The 14,870-nt window shown below is 58.5% G+C and overlaps 1 protein-coding gene across 11 annotated transcripts in view; it reads right to left on the reverse strand.

Annotated features, from left to right (window-relative positions):
- DLG3 (discs large MAGUK scaffold protein 3) overlaps positions 1 to 14,870 on the reverse strand; it is a 55,773-nt gene that overhangs the window by 4,932 nt on the left and 35,971 nt on the right. For 5 of the 11 annotated variants that reach the window (XM_042876347.1, XM_042876346.1, XM_042876343.1 and 2 more), the window contains 8 exons: positions 13,896 to 14,052; positions 13,672 to 13,774; positions 8,954 to 9,068; positions 4,867 to 5,043; positions 4,613 to 4,688; positions 3,917 to 4,016; positions 672 to 713; positions 241 to 291 (listed from right to left, as the gene is read on the reverse strand). In XM_042876347.1, the coding sequence (XP_042732281.1) occupies positions 241 to 291; positions 672 to 713; positions 3,917 to 4,016; positions 4,613 to 4,688; positions 4,867 to 5,043; positions 8,954 to 9,068; positions 13,672 to 13,774; positions 13,896 to 14,052 (821 nt within the window). Of the gene's footprint in view, positions 1 to 240; positions 292 to 671; positions 714 to 1,489; positions 1,536 to 3,916; positions 4,017 to 4,612; positions 4,689 to 4,866; positions 5,044 to 8,953; positions 9,069 to 9,453; positions 9,571 to 13,078; positions 13,172 to 13,309; positions 13,361 to 13,671; positions 13,775 to 13,895; positions 14,053 to 14,651; positions 14,817 to 14,870 lie in introns of those variants that run through there. The other 6 variants (XM_042876350.1, XM_042876344.1, XM_042876355.1 and 3 more) reach the window with 6 other exon arrangements.

The raw sequence follows: 14,870 nt of genomic DNA on the forward strand, positions 1-14,870 counted from the left end.
AAAGCGTTATCTGACACCCCCTGAACTCCAGCTCTCAGGGTTATGACACTGCCCTGGGCAGCCTGGTCCAGTCCCACTGCCCTGTGGTGCAGAACCTTTTCCAAACCCCCACCTGACCCCATCCTCAGCAGGGGTCAAACCCAGCTCTGCTGAGTTGGAGATCACCCCAGCCAGCCATGCACAGCACAGCTGTAAACAGGGGAAGGGGTTTGATGCCCACAACCCAGCAGAAGGACTTACTTTCTTGCCGTGTCACCGGCTCGTATGACAGGATAGTGTCCTCTTGTCCTTCTGAAACAGAGCCAAGGAGAGGCAGGTGAATGTTGGCAGCAGCCTCCCAGCCCCAGCCACCCCTTGCACTGAGGGCAGGCTCTCACACCCATCCAATATCAGCCTCTCCTCCTCCACTGCACGCTTGGATGTGAGTGGGCACAGCTGTGGGCACACTGCAGGCACTTAGAGGAGCACTGGGGATGTAATGGGAGCACTGGCTGCAGCCAGACCCGAGTTATCTTGCACCCCATAACCCGAGATGGCAGCTGGCCCAGCATCTCGGTGCCACCAGCAGGAAGGAACAGCCTCCGAACAGAAACCACGGGGACAGAACGAGATGGGAGTGCAAACACACACACACACACAGAGGTGAGACAGCAGGAGAGACGCACACTTACTGGAACTGCTCTCGCTGTCACTGGTGTTTGATGTCACGCCCTCTGCAAAGCAACCAGAGAGACCATCTTCAGAGCCAGCGCTCACCAAGGGCACACGAGCTGGCACCCAGTGCTGGTGGCTGAGAGCAGGGCACACCACCAGAAATGCACCCTGGCACCCATGGGGAGGGCTGGGAGCGGGGTGCTGGGGCAGGACAAGCAGCTCTCGCCCTTTGTCCCTCTCAGGGGAAATAGGGGATGTGCGGGGGAACCTCTTCTGCTCGGCTATGCTGAGAGATGGGGGAGGTGCTGGGAGCGGGGCTGCAGGCAGGGCTGGCAGGGTGCAGCATGCACACGGAGGGCAGGGGTGGGGAGCTACCTGCAGAGAGGGGCCGGGACTCACAGAGACGAGACAGTGACAGGATGGGACAGAGTTCGGGGCTTCGCTTTGCTTCGGCTGATCCCAGTGCTGTGACCTCCCCACAGAGGCTGGCTGCTGCCCTGCTGCCCGCCCCACTCGGCGCAGCTCCGCAGGGTTTGGGGAGAGCAGCCAAGCAGCTCTGGGCACGTGGGCAATCATGTACCATCAAAGGAAGATGGCACGATGCCTCCACCTGCTCCCGAGGGTGCCTTGGGCAGGCCCCTGCGTGTGCTTAGGGCACAGCCAAATCCCCCAAGCAATCCCCTCCCCAGTGCAGCACCTCCAGAGCCCTCTGCTGGGAGAGGGAACCAAACCCACAGGGTTCCTCGTGCCCTGCACCCAGAGAAGCACAGCCATCAGGCACCCCCGCGTGTGCTGGCAATGGAAAGCGAACGATGCGTGTTGCAATTCCACTTACTCAGGTTCTTTGCTCCATAATAATCGTCACTTAACCCAGGGAAGTCCTGATTTCACAGACAGCGAGAAGGGGGAGAGGGGGAGAGAAAAGAGCGCAGGAGAGGGGCGGTCAGAGAGGAGGGGGAGAAGAAGACAGAGCCAGATGAGCATTAGTGACAGGAGTGCAGAACGGCCCAGAGCTGTAACTGCAAGTGATGTTAAGAAACATTTCTCTGTGGTGACACTGGCAGTGGAGCACCAACATCTCACCACGCGCTGCTGACCCCCCCAGCAGACCCTCACACCCCTCTGGCTGCACCTTGAGGCCATCGCGGGTCCCCTGAAGCTTCACCACAGCCCCAAGGCATTTCTCCATACAGCCTCACTTGGTCTTTTGCAGCATGAAGCTCTGCTCTCCCCTCTAGGCCCCTCTGGAGGGGAAAAGAGCACTGCCACACCTCTACCAGCATGGCCAGGGGATGCTTCTCCCCACCAGTGTGCATGAGCTGCCCACACCCCAACACTTGCACAGTCTGCAAAGACAGAGAAAGGTTCCCCCTGCTGCAAGCAGTGCAACAGGATGGGCAGCACAACAGAGCCTGGCAAGGGAGCTGCCTGCGGGCTGCTCTGATGCTGCTGGCAAAGAATACAGCCTGCCCCGTGCCCATGCCATATGTCCTGCACTGCAGGGCTGGCCAAGAACAGTGCCTCGGTGACCTTCAGCTGCAGGCACCGAGCTGTGCTCCATCAGCACCCCTATGCCCTCCTGTTCTCTGCTGCTACAGCACCTCCAGCACAGGTCACATCCTCACTGCTTCCCACAGGCACCAGCCATGGCCACATCCTGCATGCAGAGCAAGGTGCCCACGCTCCACAACAAAACAAGGGGAACCAGGACAGGAAAAGCTTCCTATGGCTGAAGTCTGTTCCATCAGTGTCTCTCCAGCATGCCAAAGGCAGCGAATGCTGTGAGCTCAGCCACATGCCCTGCAGGAATCTGAGCACACAGACTTCACACATCATCACAGCCATCATGCTGGCTGCTGTCACTGAGACCTTCATGCAGCCTGGCTGAAGGAAGTGGGCACTGCCCCACAGCACCTGGTTCCAGCTGCTCTCTGCCAAGCCCAGGAAGGCACTGGAAGGGAGCACACAATGTGCTGGCACCTGGGCACGGACACTGCTCTGCCTTGCCCACTTACTCTCCTCTTCCCAAAAACACAAGGCCTGCAGCACTCTCTGTGAACACTCACTGAAGGAGCGGATGCAATTTAGCACCTGGAAACAGGAAAGGCTGGGCACAGCTGCTCACCTAACCCAGCAAGGGCAGGCTGTTTCATCCTTGCAATGGAGTTTGTTCCAGAGGAGCTGTGCAGCTGCCTCTCAGTTTTCCCTGGGTGCCTACTGCAGGCTCCAGCATTCCTGATGTCTGGACTTGGAGGAACGAGCTGAACACTTAGCATAGCTCTCAAGCCTGGAGGTGCCTCGAGGTTACACCCCCACCCCCTTCTCCCATCCTCATCTACACACGAGATGTGTCTGTGCACAGCCCTGCCTGCCAGGGAGAGGGGAGCTGCGGCACAGCCTGCCCTCACTGGGAGCCCTGGGTGAGAGCTGGGTATTCCCCAAAATCTGCAGCCAAGACGTGCCTCAGCTGCTGAGTGTGGGCAGTGCTTCTGCCAGCAAGCGCACACATCCCTCATGGCCATGGGGTTTCACTTACAGGAAGGGCTTGGAGACTGTCAGGAATAGGTAGCAGAGAGTCACTCTGAGTCAGAGAGCACAGCCAGGATGTTCCCCCTCAGCCCAGGACAAGGGACAAGCTCCTGCACTGCTCAGCCACCCCTTGCTCTGGAAGGGAAGCAGCCCTTGGCAGGCACAGGGAGAGAGCAGAGCCCACAGCATATGGGAGAGAGCAGGAGGAGGCAGAGCAGAAGTTTAGGCAAGTGTAAAGTTATGAAAGGATGAAGACATCAAACATGAGAGAGAGAAAGAGAGAGCCAGCCTGTGCAGAGACACGGCCAGAGGCAGTTGGGCTTGCAGCAGCTGGGTGAGCCTGCCTGCACAGGGCACTCATGCCTGGTACTTCAGCGGGTGCACAGGGACATGAAATGCAGCAGGAGGTCCCTCACTCGGTTGGCATCCACCCCAAGTGGTGTGGGAGCTGCTGCTTTGATTTCAGGCTCAGGCTGCTCCTTAGCTGCCAGCAGGGTTGATGGGCACAGAACCTGACCAAGCCCTGGGCCTGACGGTGGCTGGGAGGGCAGCCTGGTGGTACAGCAGGGCACGTGCATGGCCTCAGCCTGCCTGGCAGGAGCAGCACAGTTTGGCCAATGCAGGAAGGTACTGGGCTCGCTGGCTATGGGAACGTGGCAAATCTCCCCTCCCCGAGGCAGGAGGTGGGGCTCGGGGGGTTGCACGTTGCCCTCTCTGGCCAGCTGCTACTTACGTTCCTGTCCGCTGCTCTCCTGGGCCAGGTTCTCTTTGCTCTTGTAAAATGGAAACTTTCGAGAGAGGCGGAAACTCTTTTTACGTTTCGTTTTGATCGACTGTGAAGAAGATGGAGATGGAAGGGAGGACAGAAAAAACAATGGCGTTTAACGCATGCGAGGAAAATTAAAAGGAAGAGACAATGAGGAGCCGTGTCAGGGCGGTTACCCTGAAATGAAATCATGGAGATTACATGAGAACTGTAATGCAGGGGAAAAAAAATTAAGTGCGGAGAAAAAAAATGTGTTTTAGGGATGTTGGGAAGCTGGTGAGCCTCTGCAGGAGGAGCACGGCTGTTCTCCCTGCCTCATCCGTTCACTCCATGCAAGGGAAGCTCTGCCAGCACCAGGCACCTTCAGTCAGCTCCCAGCCATCAGTGCTCTGCCTGGGGCTGTGCTGGGACGTGCTCTGCTCCCTTGCCACTGTAAGGACGCCCCGCTACCAAACCACAGTCTTTCATCAGCACCTTCACAGCTGCCCCAGCTGCTCTGCTCCCACCCCGCACGCTGCCGAGGGGAGCCGTGCCTGAGAAAGTCCACTGCACTGCTCCTTGCTCTGGGACAGCTCTGGCTGCCCTCTATGGGAGCACAGAGCTGCTCGGACTCACCCTGCCCCACTACAGCACACCGTCTCGTTGAGCCTGCTCAGCACTCACCCGGTTGGACTCTATCATGCCGGTCCTGGCGTGGAATTTCACCGTTTTCAACCGCGCTCTCTCCTTCTTCTCCACCCTGATTGGAAGTTAAAAGGGAGAGAGATGCTGCTAGCCCCTGGGATGCCCATAATGCTGCACATATTCCTCATGCTGATACCACCAGATCTGCCACACAGCACAGACCCAGAAGCTGGGTCCTGAGGCTCACAGGACCAAAGCACCACGTGAGCCAGCTCCTGCTGACGGGCACTTACCTCTTCTTGCTGGGGATGACTCCTATCTGCTCGCTCTCACCATGAGGTGTCACAAGCCTGGCTTGCCACCACTCATCATCAGAGGCATTGATGACGTGCAGGATGTCCCCATAGGAGAAGCTGAGCCCCTGGCTGGGTAAGCAGCTGTCCCGGGTCCGGTCATAGTCAAACAGAGCTCTGCAAAGGAGCACAAAGAGGAGTGAAGCCCTCCCCTACCAAGCAAGCAACAGCACTGCAGACCTCATAAGGCCCAGAATGAAGTGCTCACCATGAACGCCCCACAGAAATGACAGCACTGGACCAATAAACCAGCTCTTGACATGAGCTGCAAGCAGCACACAAACAACACAGATGCTGAAGAAGGCTGTGGTCAGAAAGCAGTCAAACATTCAAAGTTCAGCGGCTTCGAAAATATAACAGGTCATAAATGGTACCCCAAGGTTTCCTTCCCTGCTGGCCATCAGGAAAGCAGCACATGAGGGAAAACCCAGCTGCTCTGTTCAGGGGGCGAGACCCAGCACCCTTCATCAGTAGCAAAGCTGTGGGCCAGCAGAAGGGAATGGAGAGCCTGCCCTGTGCCATGACAACAAGGCTGTGAGATGGCCAGGAGGTGATCGTGCCCTGCTGCTGGAAGAAGTCACACCAACGGGCTGCAGGGCACACACAGCCTTCGCTTTCATTTATGTGTAGAGGTATTTCATTCCAGAGGTCTGTGAATTACGAACGCAACTCGATGTTTACCTGATTCTACAGCTATTTCAGATTTTTAAATGCTTCCCCTAAGAACAGCTTACTTACTTACAGTAAAAGAGCTTCATCTCCAATATTAAATTACCCAGCTGCAGAAAAGATAATTGTTTTTTAAACTAAGGAAGAGGAGCACTAATGCTCTTCCTGTGCAAGTGACTGGAGCCTTATCGCCTGCCTGCACTGCAGCCCTTTGCCTCAAGCTGCTTTCAGGGGCCTCATTCTCCCAATGTCTGATCACAAAGCAGACCTATTTTTCCAGACACGTCCATTCGGCAACAAATGGAAACAGCTGAGCAGCCATTCGGAGCACTGTTGCTGGTGGCACAACTGGGAGCCCCATTTTCATCCCCATGAGGTCAGCCCCACTGCTCCCCCAGGCAGTGTGGGGCACTTTGAGTGCTTCTCAGCCAGCTGCCAGCCTCATCCAGGTGGAAAAGGGGGAAAGCCATAGTAACACCACCCTCTGCCCTGCTCATCACCTCCTTCCACTACGAGGAACCCCGAGGGGGTCTGAAGCAACACAGCACAAGTCACACTGATTGTCGAGCTGAATCCTTTTAACTGTGGCTCCATAAATAGTAAAAGCAACAGGCGCTGTGCACCAGCCTCCTGCAGGGCGAGCTGCCTAGCTGGCTCTCTCAAAAATTGCTTCTCTACCACATTCAATAAGAACTCTCTTCCTAGCCAGCATGGCAGAGGAGGGTCAGCATAGATCTCCCTCCCTACAGTGGCTCCAGGTGAGCTGGGGCTCCACTCTCCTGGGAAACAGAAGAGCAGCACCAATTCTCGCACTGCTGTGAAAGCTGCCACTGTTCCCAGTTTTTCCTACTCATCCTGACTGGCTATATTATAACCCCATGCAGAGCTACTGCAGGAGCAGCTATGGAGCGATCCACCTTTGACTAAGCAGATCTACCTGCAGGTCCTTATTTCTGGCAGCAGCGTCAGCGTGCAACTGCAAAGCACCAGCTCATCTTCCAGATCAGAGAGAACCTTATCACAGGAACTGCCCCCTGTGAGCATCCCGGGACTCAGCATCACCACACGTCTTCTGCCTCCCAGGCACCAGCACCTGCCTGCATCAGGATGGTGAGCTCAGGTGCCAGATCTCATCCACAGGACTGAAATGAAGGCTCAGGCACAGAGCCAGCTCCTGCAGTAGCCTTGTGCTGGTTTCAACCGGGACGCAGATGAGCAGTGGAGCACTAAGCAGTGAGCTGGATGTGCTCTTCTTGGGTCACATCCTTCTTCGAGCACGGTGACCCAGGACCAAGAGAACAGGAACCTTCTGTGCCAAGGCCTGACGGGTTGATGCAGCCCTGAGGTTGCTGATGCAGCCACCAGCTTGCTCTGCTTTCTCCAGCTTACTCAGGCCGTTGCTGAGAGGCTCCTGTGCTTGGCCCCACAGGAGCACAGAAACACGCATGGCCCCGAGCACAGCACGTGGCAGCCGGCAGTGCAGCACCGCGGGGCCCTTCAGCTGGAGGCAAGCAGCCCTGCCAGGCACTGCTCCCTGCCAAAAGATAAGGCTGCGTGCGTGGCTGGCACGCCCCAGCCAGACCAGCGCCATTAAGAGTGAGGAGAATGCAATTAGGAGGAAGGAAGGAGCAGAGAACCGGCCGGGCAGGTTCCGGAGCCAGCAGCACCCTCAGCCCCACTGCCCGCCTGTCAGCTCCCAGCTACAAGATGCCCGCTGCCCAGGCCTGACCCTGCTCCCCTCAGTGCCTGCATGGGGAACTCAGTGCTGGTAGATGAGAAGCTGGCCTGCCGGAGCCAAACAGCAGCCCTGCGAGACCCAGCCCTCCTCCACACAGCCCCATCATCCCCTGCAGGAGCAGCAGCCTGGCCGCAGGGCAATGGAGCAGCACCAGGCCTGCTTGCAGAGCCAGCACTAAGCCGTCCCAGCCCCTTCCTGGCCCAGCTGCTGGTGGACTTTGCCCTGCAGCAGCGCCAGGAGCGTGCCCTGCCCAGGTGGGCTGTGAGCAGCAGACCCCACGCTGCCCCATGCACCCTACGACCGGGCGGTGCTGACTCGAGCAGTTTGGTAGCACGTCCCATAATTGAGGTCCTGTCCACAAGGCAGCGGCTCGGCTGGTTTCAGGCAACCCGTGCTCGAAACCACCCCACCCAGAAGGGCTGGGGCAGCTCTCACACGCTCACGGCTGAGGGTGTCAGCAGGGCAGCAGATCACAAATCCAACAGTGCCTTGTGAAACCATGAACTGCAGGAACAGAACGCAGCTCTGCCCCACGTCGATCTGGACGCGAGGTCCCCGCACCCCCAAACCCTCCTGCAAAGCACAGCCCTGCTGCAGGACACGCAGCCTCAGCTCTCATCATCCTCCCTGCAGGGAAAGAGAAGCATCCCTTGCTTTGCCAACCCTCACCCGCAACCCAAGGTGAGGAGTTGCAGGATTATTTTAATAAGCAAATTACAATTGCTCATTAGCTGCCACCACACTGCTTCTCACTGCAGCCGGCAGGGAGATGGCAGGGGCAAGAGCCAGCAGGGCGTGGGGCATGCAGCAGTCACGGAGCCAGCGCCATGCGGCTGCTTAACCCCTGCCTGCTCTGTGCCTGGCTCTGAACCAAAAGCACAACTTGGAATCAAAGCCATAATCCTCCTAAGAGCTCATCTCCCCTCCAGCCAGATCCCGCTGCATGAGCAGCAACAGAGAAGCCAGTTAGCACAGAGCAGGTAGAGGAGAGCGCTGCCTGCATCCTCCCTTGGACCTCCCCATCCCTAACAGCTCACCCTGGGACGCAGCTGCCTGGCTGCAGCACAGCCCAGCTCTCTGCACAGCTGCCTGTTTAAAAGGTATTTAAGTGCAGAGCACTCAGCCCTGACGAAAGAGTGCCAAACCCACTGCTGTAACTCTCTGAACTCCATGCTTTATTTATAAAGCTTGCTTCCCTCGCCTCGTAGCAGCAGGGCAACACGTCCTCTGAAAGGTGCAATGCCCACCAGGTGCAAGGATGCAATCCTGGCTGCTGTGGGTGCCCCGGCCCATGGATGAGTTGCTCGTCTGCAAGGTGACACATTCTCCTTCCTCGTTCCCAAGTGCTGGGCACACCCAGAGGAAACACAGGCACCTCCTGGAAAGTGCAGCCTGTGAGCACCTGCATCCCACAGCCAGGCACTGCACAGCCCTTGCATGTGCACTCAGGAATGGATCTCCTGGCCGGAACTATGATGAAACAGGAGTGGGTCCCACATGGTTACATGCACCCAATGACCCCTCCCTCAGGAGGGTGATCTCTTCCTCCTTGATCTGTGAAGGCAGCAAGTGGCCTCAGATCTGGAGATGGCACTGACAGAGACATAGGATGGCTCTTACCGGACATAGAGGGACCTCTTCTCGCTTGTCCGAAGTGAGCCAGAGCCAGAGCTCATGCTGCTGTTCATCATCTGCTCTCTCAAGTCGTGGATCTTGGACTCGAAGCGGCTGTACTCTGTGGGGAGACAGAGGGTCAGTGCAGGCCGGGGTTGCCCCCAGGTCTCTGCCACCAGCCCACAACCAGATGAACCCAGGAAGCACCAAGAGAGGCAGCCACAGCGTGCCCACAGGGCATCTTGCCCATCAACCCATCCTTCCTCATACACAAACAAGGAGTGCTGGCAGCTGCCCTGCACACTCCTGTCCCAGGGCTGAGGTCGCCTTGTTGAGCACTTAAAAAAAAATGCAGAAAGAGTGAGACCTCACAGGGGCCCATCAGCTGCAGGCCAACACAGCATGGCCGTGCAGCACGGCCCTCAGCTCGGCGGCAGTCCCCAGCCTGCCTGTGGTTCGGGATGGGGAACAAAGCGCGGCCTTAGGAAGGGAAAGGAAGAATTCACCTGTCCTCACCTACATCCCAAGCAGCACGAGACCCCTCAGAAGCCACCAACACCTCCGGCAGCAGCAGGACGGGAGCTGCCACCACCTGCAGCTCCTCCCTCTGTGCTGCTGCGACCTTCAGCTGGGTGTAAAGGTCGGCCCCAGCACACAGGGCGGAGGCAGCAGCCCCACTCACCCAGGGTAGACAGGAAAGGCGCTGCCAAAACTTCCCAGGATTGGAGATACGTGGAAAACTTTTGGTTATGAAAGCCGCCAGCAGTGCCACGAGTCACACCAAGCACCTGGGCTCACCAATTCTGTCCCTGTCTGTACATACTCTGCAGTTACATCCCACATCCTGGTGCACAGCAGGCTGTGTTTGAAAGCCCCTAACCATGCACAGAGACTGCTCCTTCAGTGCAGGCACACGGTGGGGTTATGCAACTATGGGTCAGCATTTCTTGGCTATCAAGCCCTAAACTGTGCAGCCAGAGCCAGTTAAGGATTTCCCTTCTGTACAGAACTGCTGCATTTTTAATTAAAAACAAAACAAAAAGATGTACCACAAACCCCAAACCGCACACAAAAACTCCACGCTCACACAGAGGAGCTGCGCTGCAGCCCCAGCCTCTGAAGCTTGCTCTGCTGGTTTGCTTCAAACCCCAAACGCCAGCATATGCGGTGCAATGTGAACCTGCGTGTAGGACAGCTTGACGAGCCATCTGCAGGCTGCCTGCTGCTGCGCTCTCCTCGCAGGGTGTTCAACCAGAAGGGTTAAGCAAGCCAGGTTTCCTCCTCTTTGCAGCTCTCAGACAGCAGTTCGCCCTGCAATCTCACAGCCCCTCTGCGTGGCTCAGGGGCACCCATGCTCTCCTGGCCCATCTATCTGCTGAATTTGCTGCACCCCATAAGAAGCACTGCATCCACCCTTGCTGCTGCTTCTCCCCTTAACGCTCACACTGGAAGAGGCAGGCAGCCCAGGGCACGGGGAGGGAAAGAAAGCAGATGGATTTGCCTAATGTAAGTCAGCACTGTTGTACAGATGCTCAGAGGCACGTTAAAATTTCATGGGCAACGCTCCATGACGTGAAAGTTCATACACAGGGTGCAATTGCCTGGCTCTTATGGGGAAGCTGCTGCGAAGAATGCTCCTGTGCAGGCAGGGGAAGGTGCAGCTCACTGCTGGGGCTCCTCAACTGAGCCGTGTCCTGCAGATGGGGCTGCCACCTTCCCTGACATGCTGTGTGATGCTCAAAGGCTTCCCCCCAGGAGAAAGAAGGCAAGCTGCAATGCTGAGCACCCCGAGTAGCACAGACTGCAGCTTAACAGGATGCAGGAACCCCCTGTGCCAGCAGGCACTGTCTCCAACATCGAGCTTTGAAAGCTCAGCTGGAGCCTTCCTGCAAGGTTACCCTGGGAGTGAGCACTTGGCTGCAAATGGGCCACCCCTTATCAGCATGCAGGATCAGCCTCCCCAACAATTATCAGCAGATAGCCTCCCGCAAGCAGAGCTTCTATCTCTGCCCACTGGCTCCTATCCACTTTGCCTCTGCATCCTGGAAGCAGAGCTGCTGCGTGGCAGAGCCTCACCTGGGAAGCACGCCCGCTGTACAGCAGGGAGGTGAACATCAGCAGCTCTTTGCTAATCCCCACCTCTGACGCTCCCACAGCACTGGATGCGTTCAGGACACCCTTATCAACACTGAAAATATGCAACAGGTGAACTCACTCCTCTTGTTGCAAGAGGACCTGACGCCAGCAGGAGCAGCACTTTCTTCTCATCACCTTACAAGCTGACAAAGTGACACAGCGCTCTTACGTCCCTCCCTGCTCCAGGGCTGCCCCGTGCAGGTGCTCCCGGGGAGGGCCCTGAGCCCACAGTGCACAGAGCAGCCCCCATCTCATCCCCAGAGAAACCTTTGGCCTCTGCATTCTTCCACGAGAAAGCCCAAAGGGATTTGGGCTGCCCAGGTTGCAAAGCTCTGGGATTAGACATCCACAGGGCCATTGTCCGCTGCTCTCTCTGCCTCTCTGCCCTCACAGAGCAAAACACATCCTGTTTTCAATAGCGCTGGCTTCGCTTCCACCCAGACCAATGCTCGCTGCCATCCCCGAGCTCATTTCCCTACAGAGCTGCTGTTTCTATGGCAAACAAACCCAGCAAATGGAGTCGGTGTACAGCAGCGGAGCTGAAGCGCAGTGGGGCTGCTGCCCCCCACCCCACACAGGGCTCTGGCCCTGATCCCTTGCGTGGCTGTTCTGCAAAGAGTGCAAGGGGAGAAAGAGCTGTTAGAGAGCAGCAGAGAGCAATCCCTAAGCATACACAGAGCCTAGTGCACGCGTGCTGCTTTAGGTGCAGGAACAACCTGCATGGGCCGGGCAGCCATGAGTGCATCCCAGAGGCCTTCCAGCTGCAGCCCATGCAGACCCCATGGTGAGCTCAATGGCTTGCCTTTCACTGTGAGCACAGAGTGAGCATGCTCTGAGCTGTGTCAAAGCATGGAGACAAAGCAAGCGTTACAACTCCTGAAAGTCGCAGTGAGGTCTCTGCAGGCCCCTTCCAGCAGCACACTGCGCGACCACGCCAAGTTTAGCAAAGGATATCGAAGCTTCACTCCACAGGGCTTCAAGGAGGTGGAACTGCCAAACCCATCACTAGTGCTAATAGCAAAGTCCATAGGGAGACACACTCAGCAAGAAGGGACTTCACAGACAGCCCAGAACAGCATGGAACGGAACAATCCCACTGCAGCTCTGGGTCAGCACCAGGCACAGAGGCTGCAGCTCCCAGTGCCGTCCTTCCCCAGCTCTGTGCTCACAGGGCCCCACCAGGAAGGCCCTCACACCCAAAACTGATGGAAGCAGCCTCACAGCTGCGCGGAGGTGGGACTAAACCAGATCACAGCTGGAGCACACCTATGTTGTAGGTGTGACCTGCACAGACCACGCAGCACACAGTGGGGTTCTGCAGCCCCACATCACTGCAACAGCACCCAAATGCCAGGCACTGCTGCACATCACTGCCATAGCAGAACACAGGCCAGAAAGCAGCAGCTCCAAAGCACCGACACCTCAACCCGACTCCAGAGGGCTTCCAAAACATTTCGTCCCATCTGACATTTAGAAACTGCTCTCCTTCGCGTCAACGCCAAATCTCAAGTGGGGAACAGAGCCAGAAATACGAGAACGTGAAACGCTTCCTGGAAAGAAGGAGAAAGAAAAAAAAAAAAAAAAAAACCAAAACACAACACGAAAAGAAAGAAAGCAAAACAAACAAAACCACACCCACAGCACACCCGTGCGTGGCACTAACGGCTCCGGAGGGCCCCGCTCCGCCGGGACGGGGCACAAAGCGCAGCGACACGCGGCTCCGGAGCGGTGCGGGGCTCGGCGCGGTGCGAGACCAACCGGGCGCAGTTCTTTGTCCGCCGCGAGCACAGAGCGGCTCAGCGCCCCACGGGGGTTTTCCCCTCGGGCGACTCCCGGCAGCATCGACGCCTCCGCCGGGTGAATTAGAGGCCGGCGCTAAGGAAGCGTTGTTGTTAGGGTAATGCCGGGGTGCTGCCCGCGCCCTGCTTGGAGCGCGGCCCTGGGATGCTCGCAGCCGCACCGAGAGCCCCATAAGGCCCGGCCCGTACCACGTACCGGAGGAGCGGCACACAGGAGGCGGCCCCGCTCCCTCTTTCAGGCCCCGGGGCCGACAGCTGGAGAGGTCCCAACCGACGCCGCTCCGGCGACCCCAGCGGAGCCGACCCCCTCCCGGCGGGGCCCAGCCTCCACGCCGGCCTCGCTCCCGGCAAAGAGACCCCCGGCACGTTCCGGGAGGAGGGGAGGCGAGAACCGGACGGCGGGCGGGGAACGCGCAGCCCCGCTCACCTGCAGCTCGGCGCGGTGGGAGGCGGCGGCGCCCCCGGCAGCAGCCCCCGAGCCGCCCGGCCCGCACACAAAGCCGCGCAGGCACAGCCGGCGGGACGCCGTCGCTCCGCCCCCCGCCGCGCTGCCCAATCACCGCCCGCATTCCCTCCGGGCACCGCCTCCCGGCCCCTCTCCGCACCAATCAGCGCCTCGCCAGGCCGCCTCCTTCGCCCGCTCTCTCCGCGCGCCAGTCACCGCCCCGCCCCCTTCGTCCAAGCGCAGAGCCCCGCCCCTCTCTTTGCATACAGCGCACCACCCCCTTATTTACACAGGCCACGCCCCACGGTCATTCATTTGCATACTAGGCTCCGCCCCGCCGGTACCTTCGGGCCGGTACTGCGCGATGATGGTCACCGTCTGCCCCGCCCGCTTCAGCGCCGCCGCCGCCTGCTCGTGGGTGGCGTTACGGAGGTTCACACCGTTCACCTGCGGGGACAGCGCCGTGCCTGGGCTCAGCGCCCGCAGCCCCGCACCCTCCCCAGCCCCACCGTACCCAACACACCGGCGTCCCCAGGACAGCTCCGCCCCCTCCCGTCCCGCAGCTCACCGACAGGATGCGATCTCCCCTCCGCAGCTCCCCGCTGAGGTCGGCGGGGCCTCCGGCTAGGATGAAGGACACGAAGATGCCCTCTCCGTCCTCTCCCCCGACGATGTTGAAGCCCAGGCCGGTGGAGCCTTTGTGCAGGATGATTTTCCGGGGTTCTCTGCAGGGACAGACACGGGGACATCACAGTGAAGCCACTTGTGCTGGGATACAGGAGGGCTTGGGGTGACACGAGATGGAGCACAGATGGGGACAGAGGGCCGTGGACGTGGCACGTGGCAGTGTCAGAGCATGTGAGGGTATTGGGGACGATGCCAGCATGGGGTGAGCACAGCCCTCGCTGCACACAGGACGTTCACAGCACAGCCCTGCATGGCACACGAGCAGCCCCGAATTTTTTGGCGGTGACTTAATTCTGGCGCAGCTCAAACAATAGGCAGGCACTGGCAGAAAGGCCGCCCGGCCCCGCAGCCATCCGGCGTTGATTTTCAGCTAGGAAAAAAAAATAAATCAGTGCCATCAGAACGACAGACAGCAGCTCCTTGCTTTGGCAGCCGGCACGGCACTGGGACCGTTGGTGTGGGGTGGATGAACCGGGCTGGGTGTCCTGATGGACTGAATGTTGCTTGGACAGCTCAGGCTGTCACCTTATAAGGAACATGAAAAGCAGAAGACGGACATTCAGACAGACGGACACCCAGACCTGCCAGACCCTCCCAGCTCTCCTCTCAGCTCCTTGCCCTTGTCCCCACACCGTACCTCGGCTCACACTTGCTCCCATGGCCCTGCCGCTGCCTGGAAGGGGACGGCTGTCCCCGGTAGGACATGGAGGAGGAGACGTTGACGGTGAACATTGTGGCACGGGGCAGGAGCTCCCCAAGCTCTCACCCCGTGGTTCTGTCCTCTGTTCCCACCCGGTGTGGCCGTGGGGCACTCAGCTTCTCAATGCCATGCCCACCCTCGGGATTTTTATGGAAG

Source organism: Lagopus leucura, unplaced genomic scaffold (genome assembly GCF_019238085.1).
Source record: "Lagopus leucura isolate 7727_CA_CO unplaced genomic scaffold, USGS_WTPT01 Super-Scaffold_100016, whole genome shotgun sequence".
Lineage (NCBI taxonomy): Eukaryota > Metazoa > Chordata > Aves > Galliformes > Phasianidae > Lagopus > Lagopus leucura.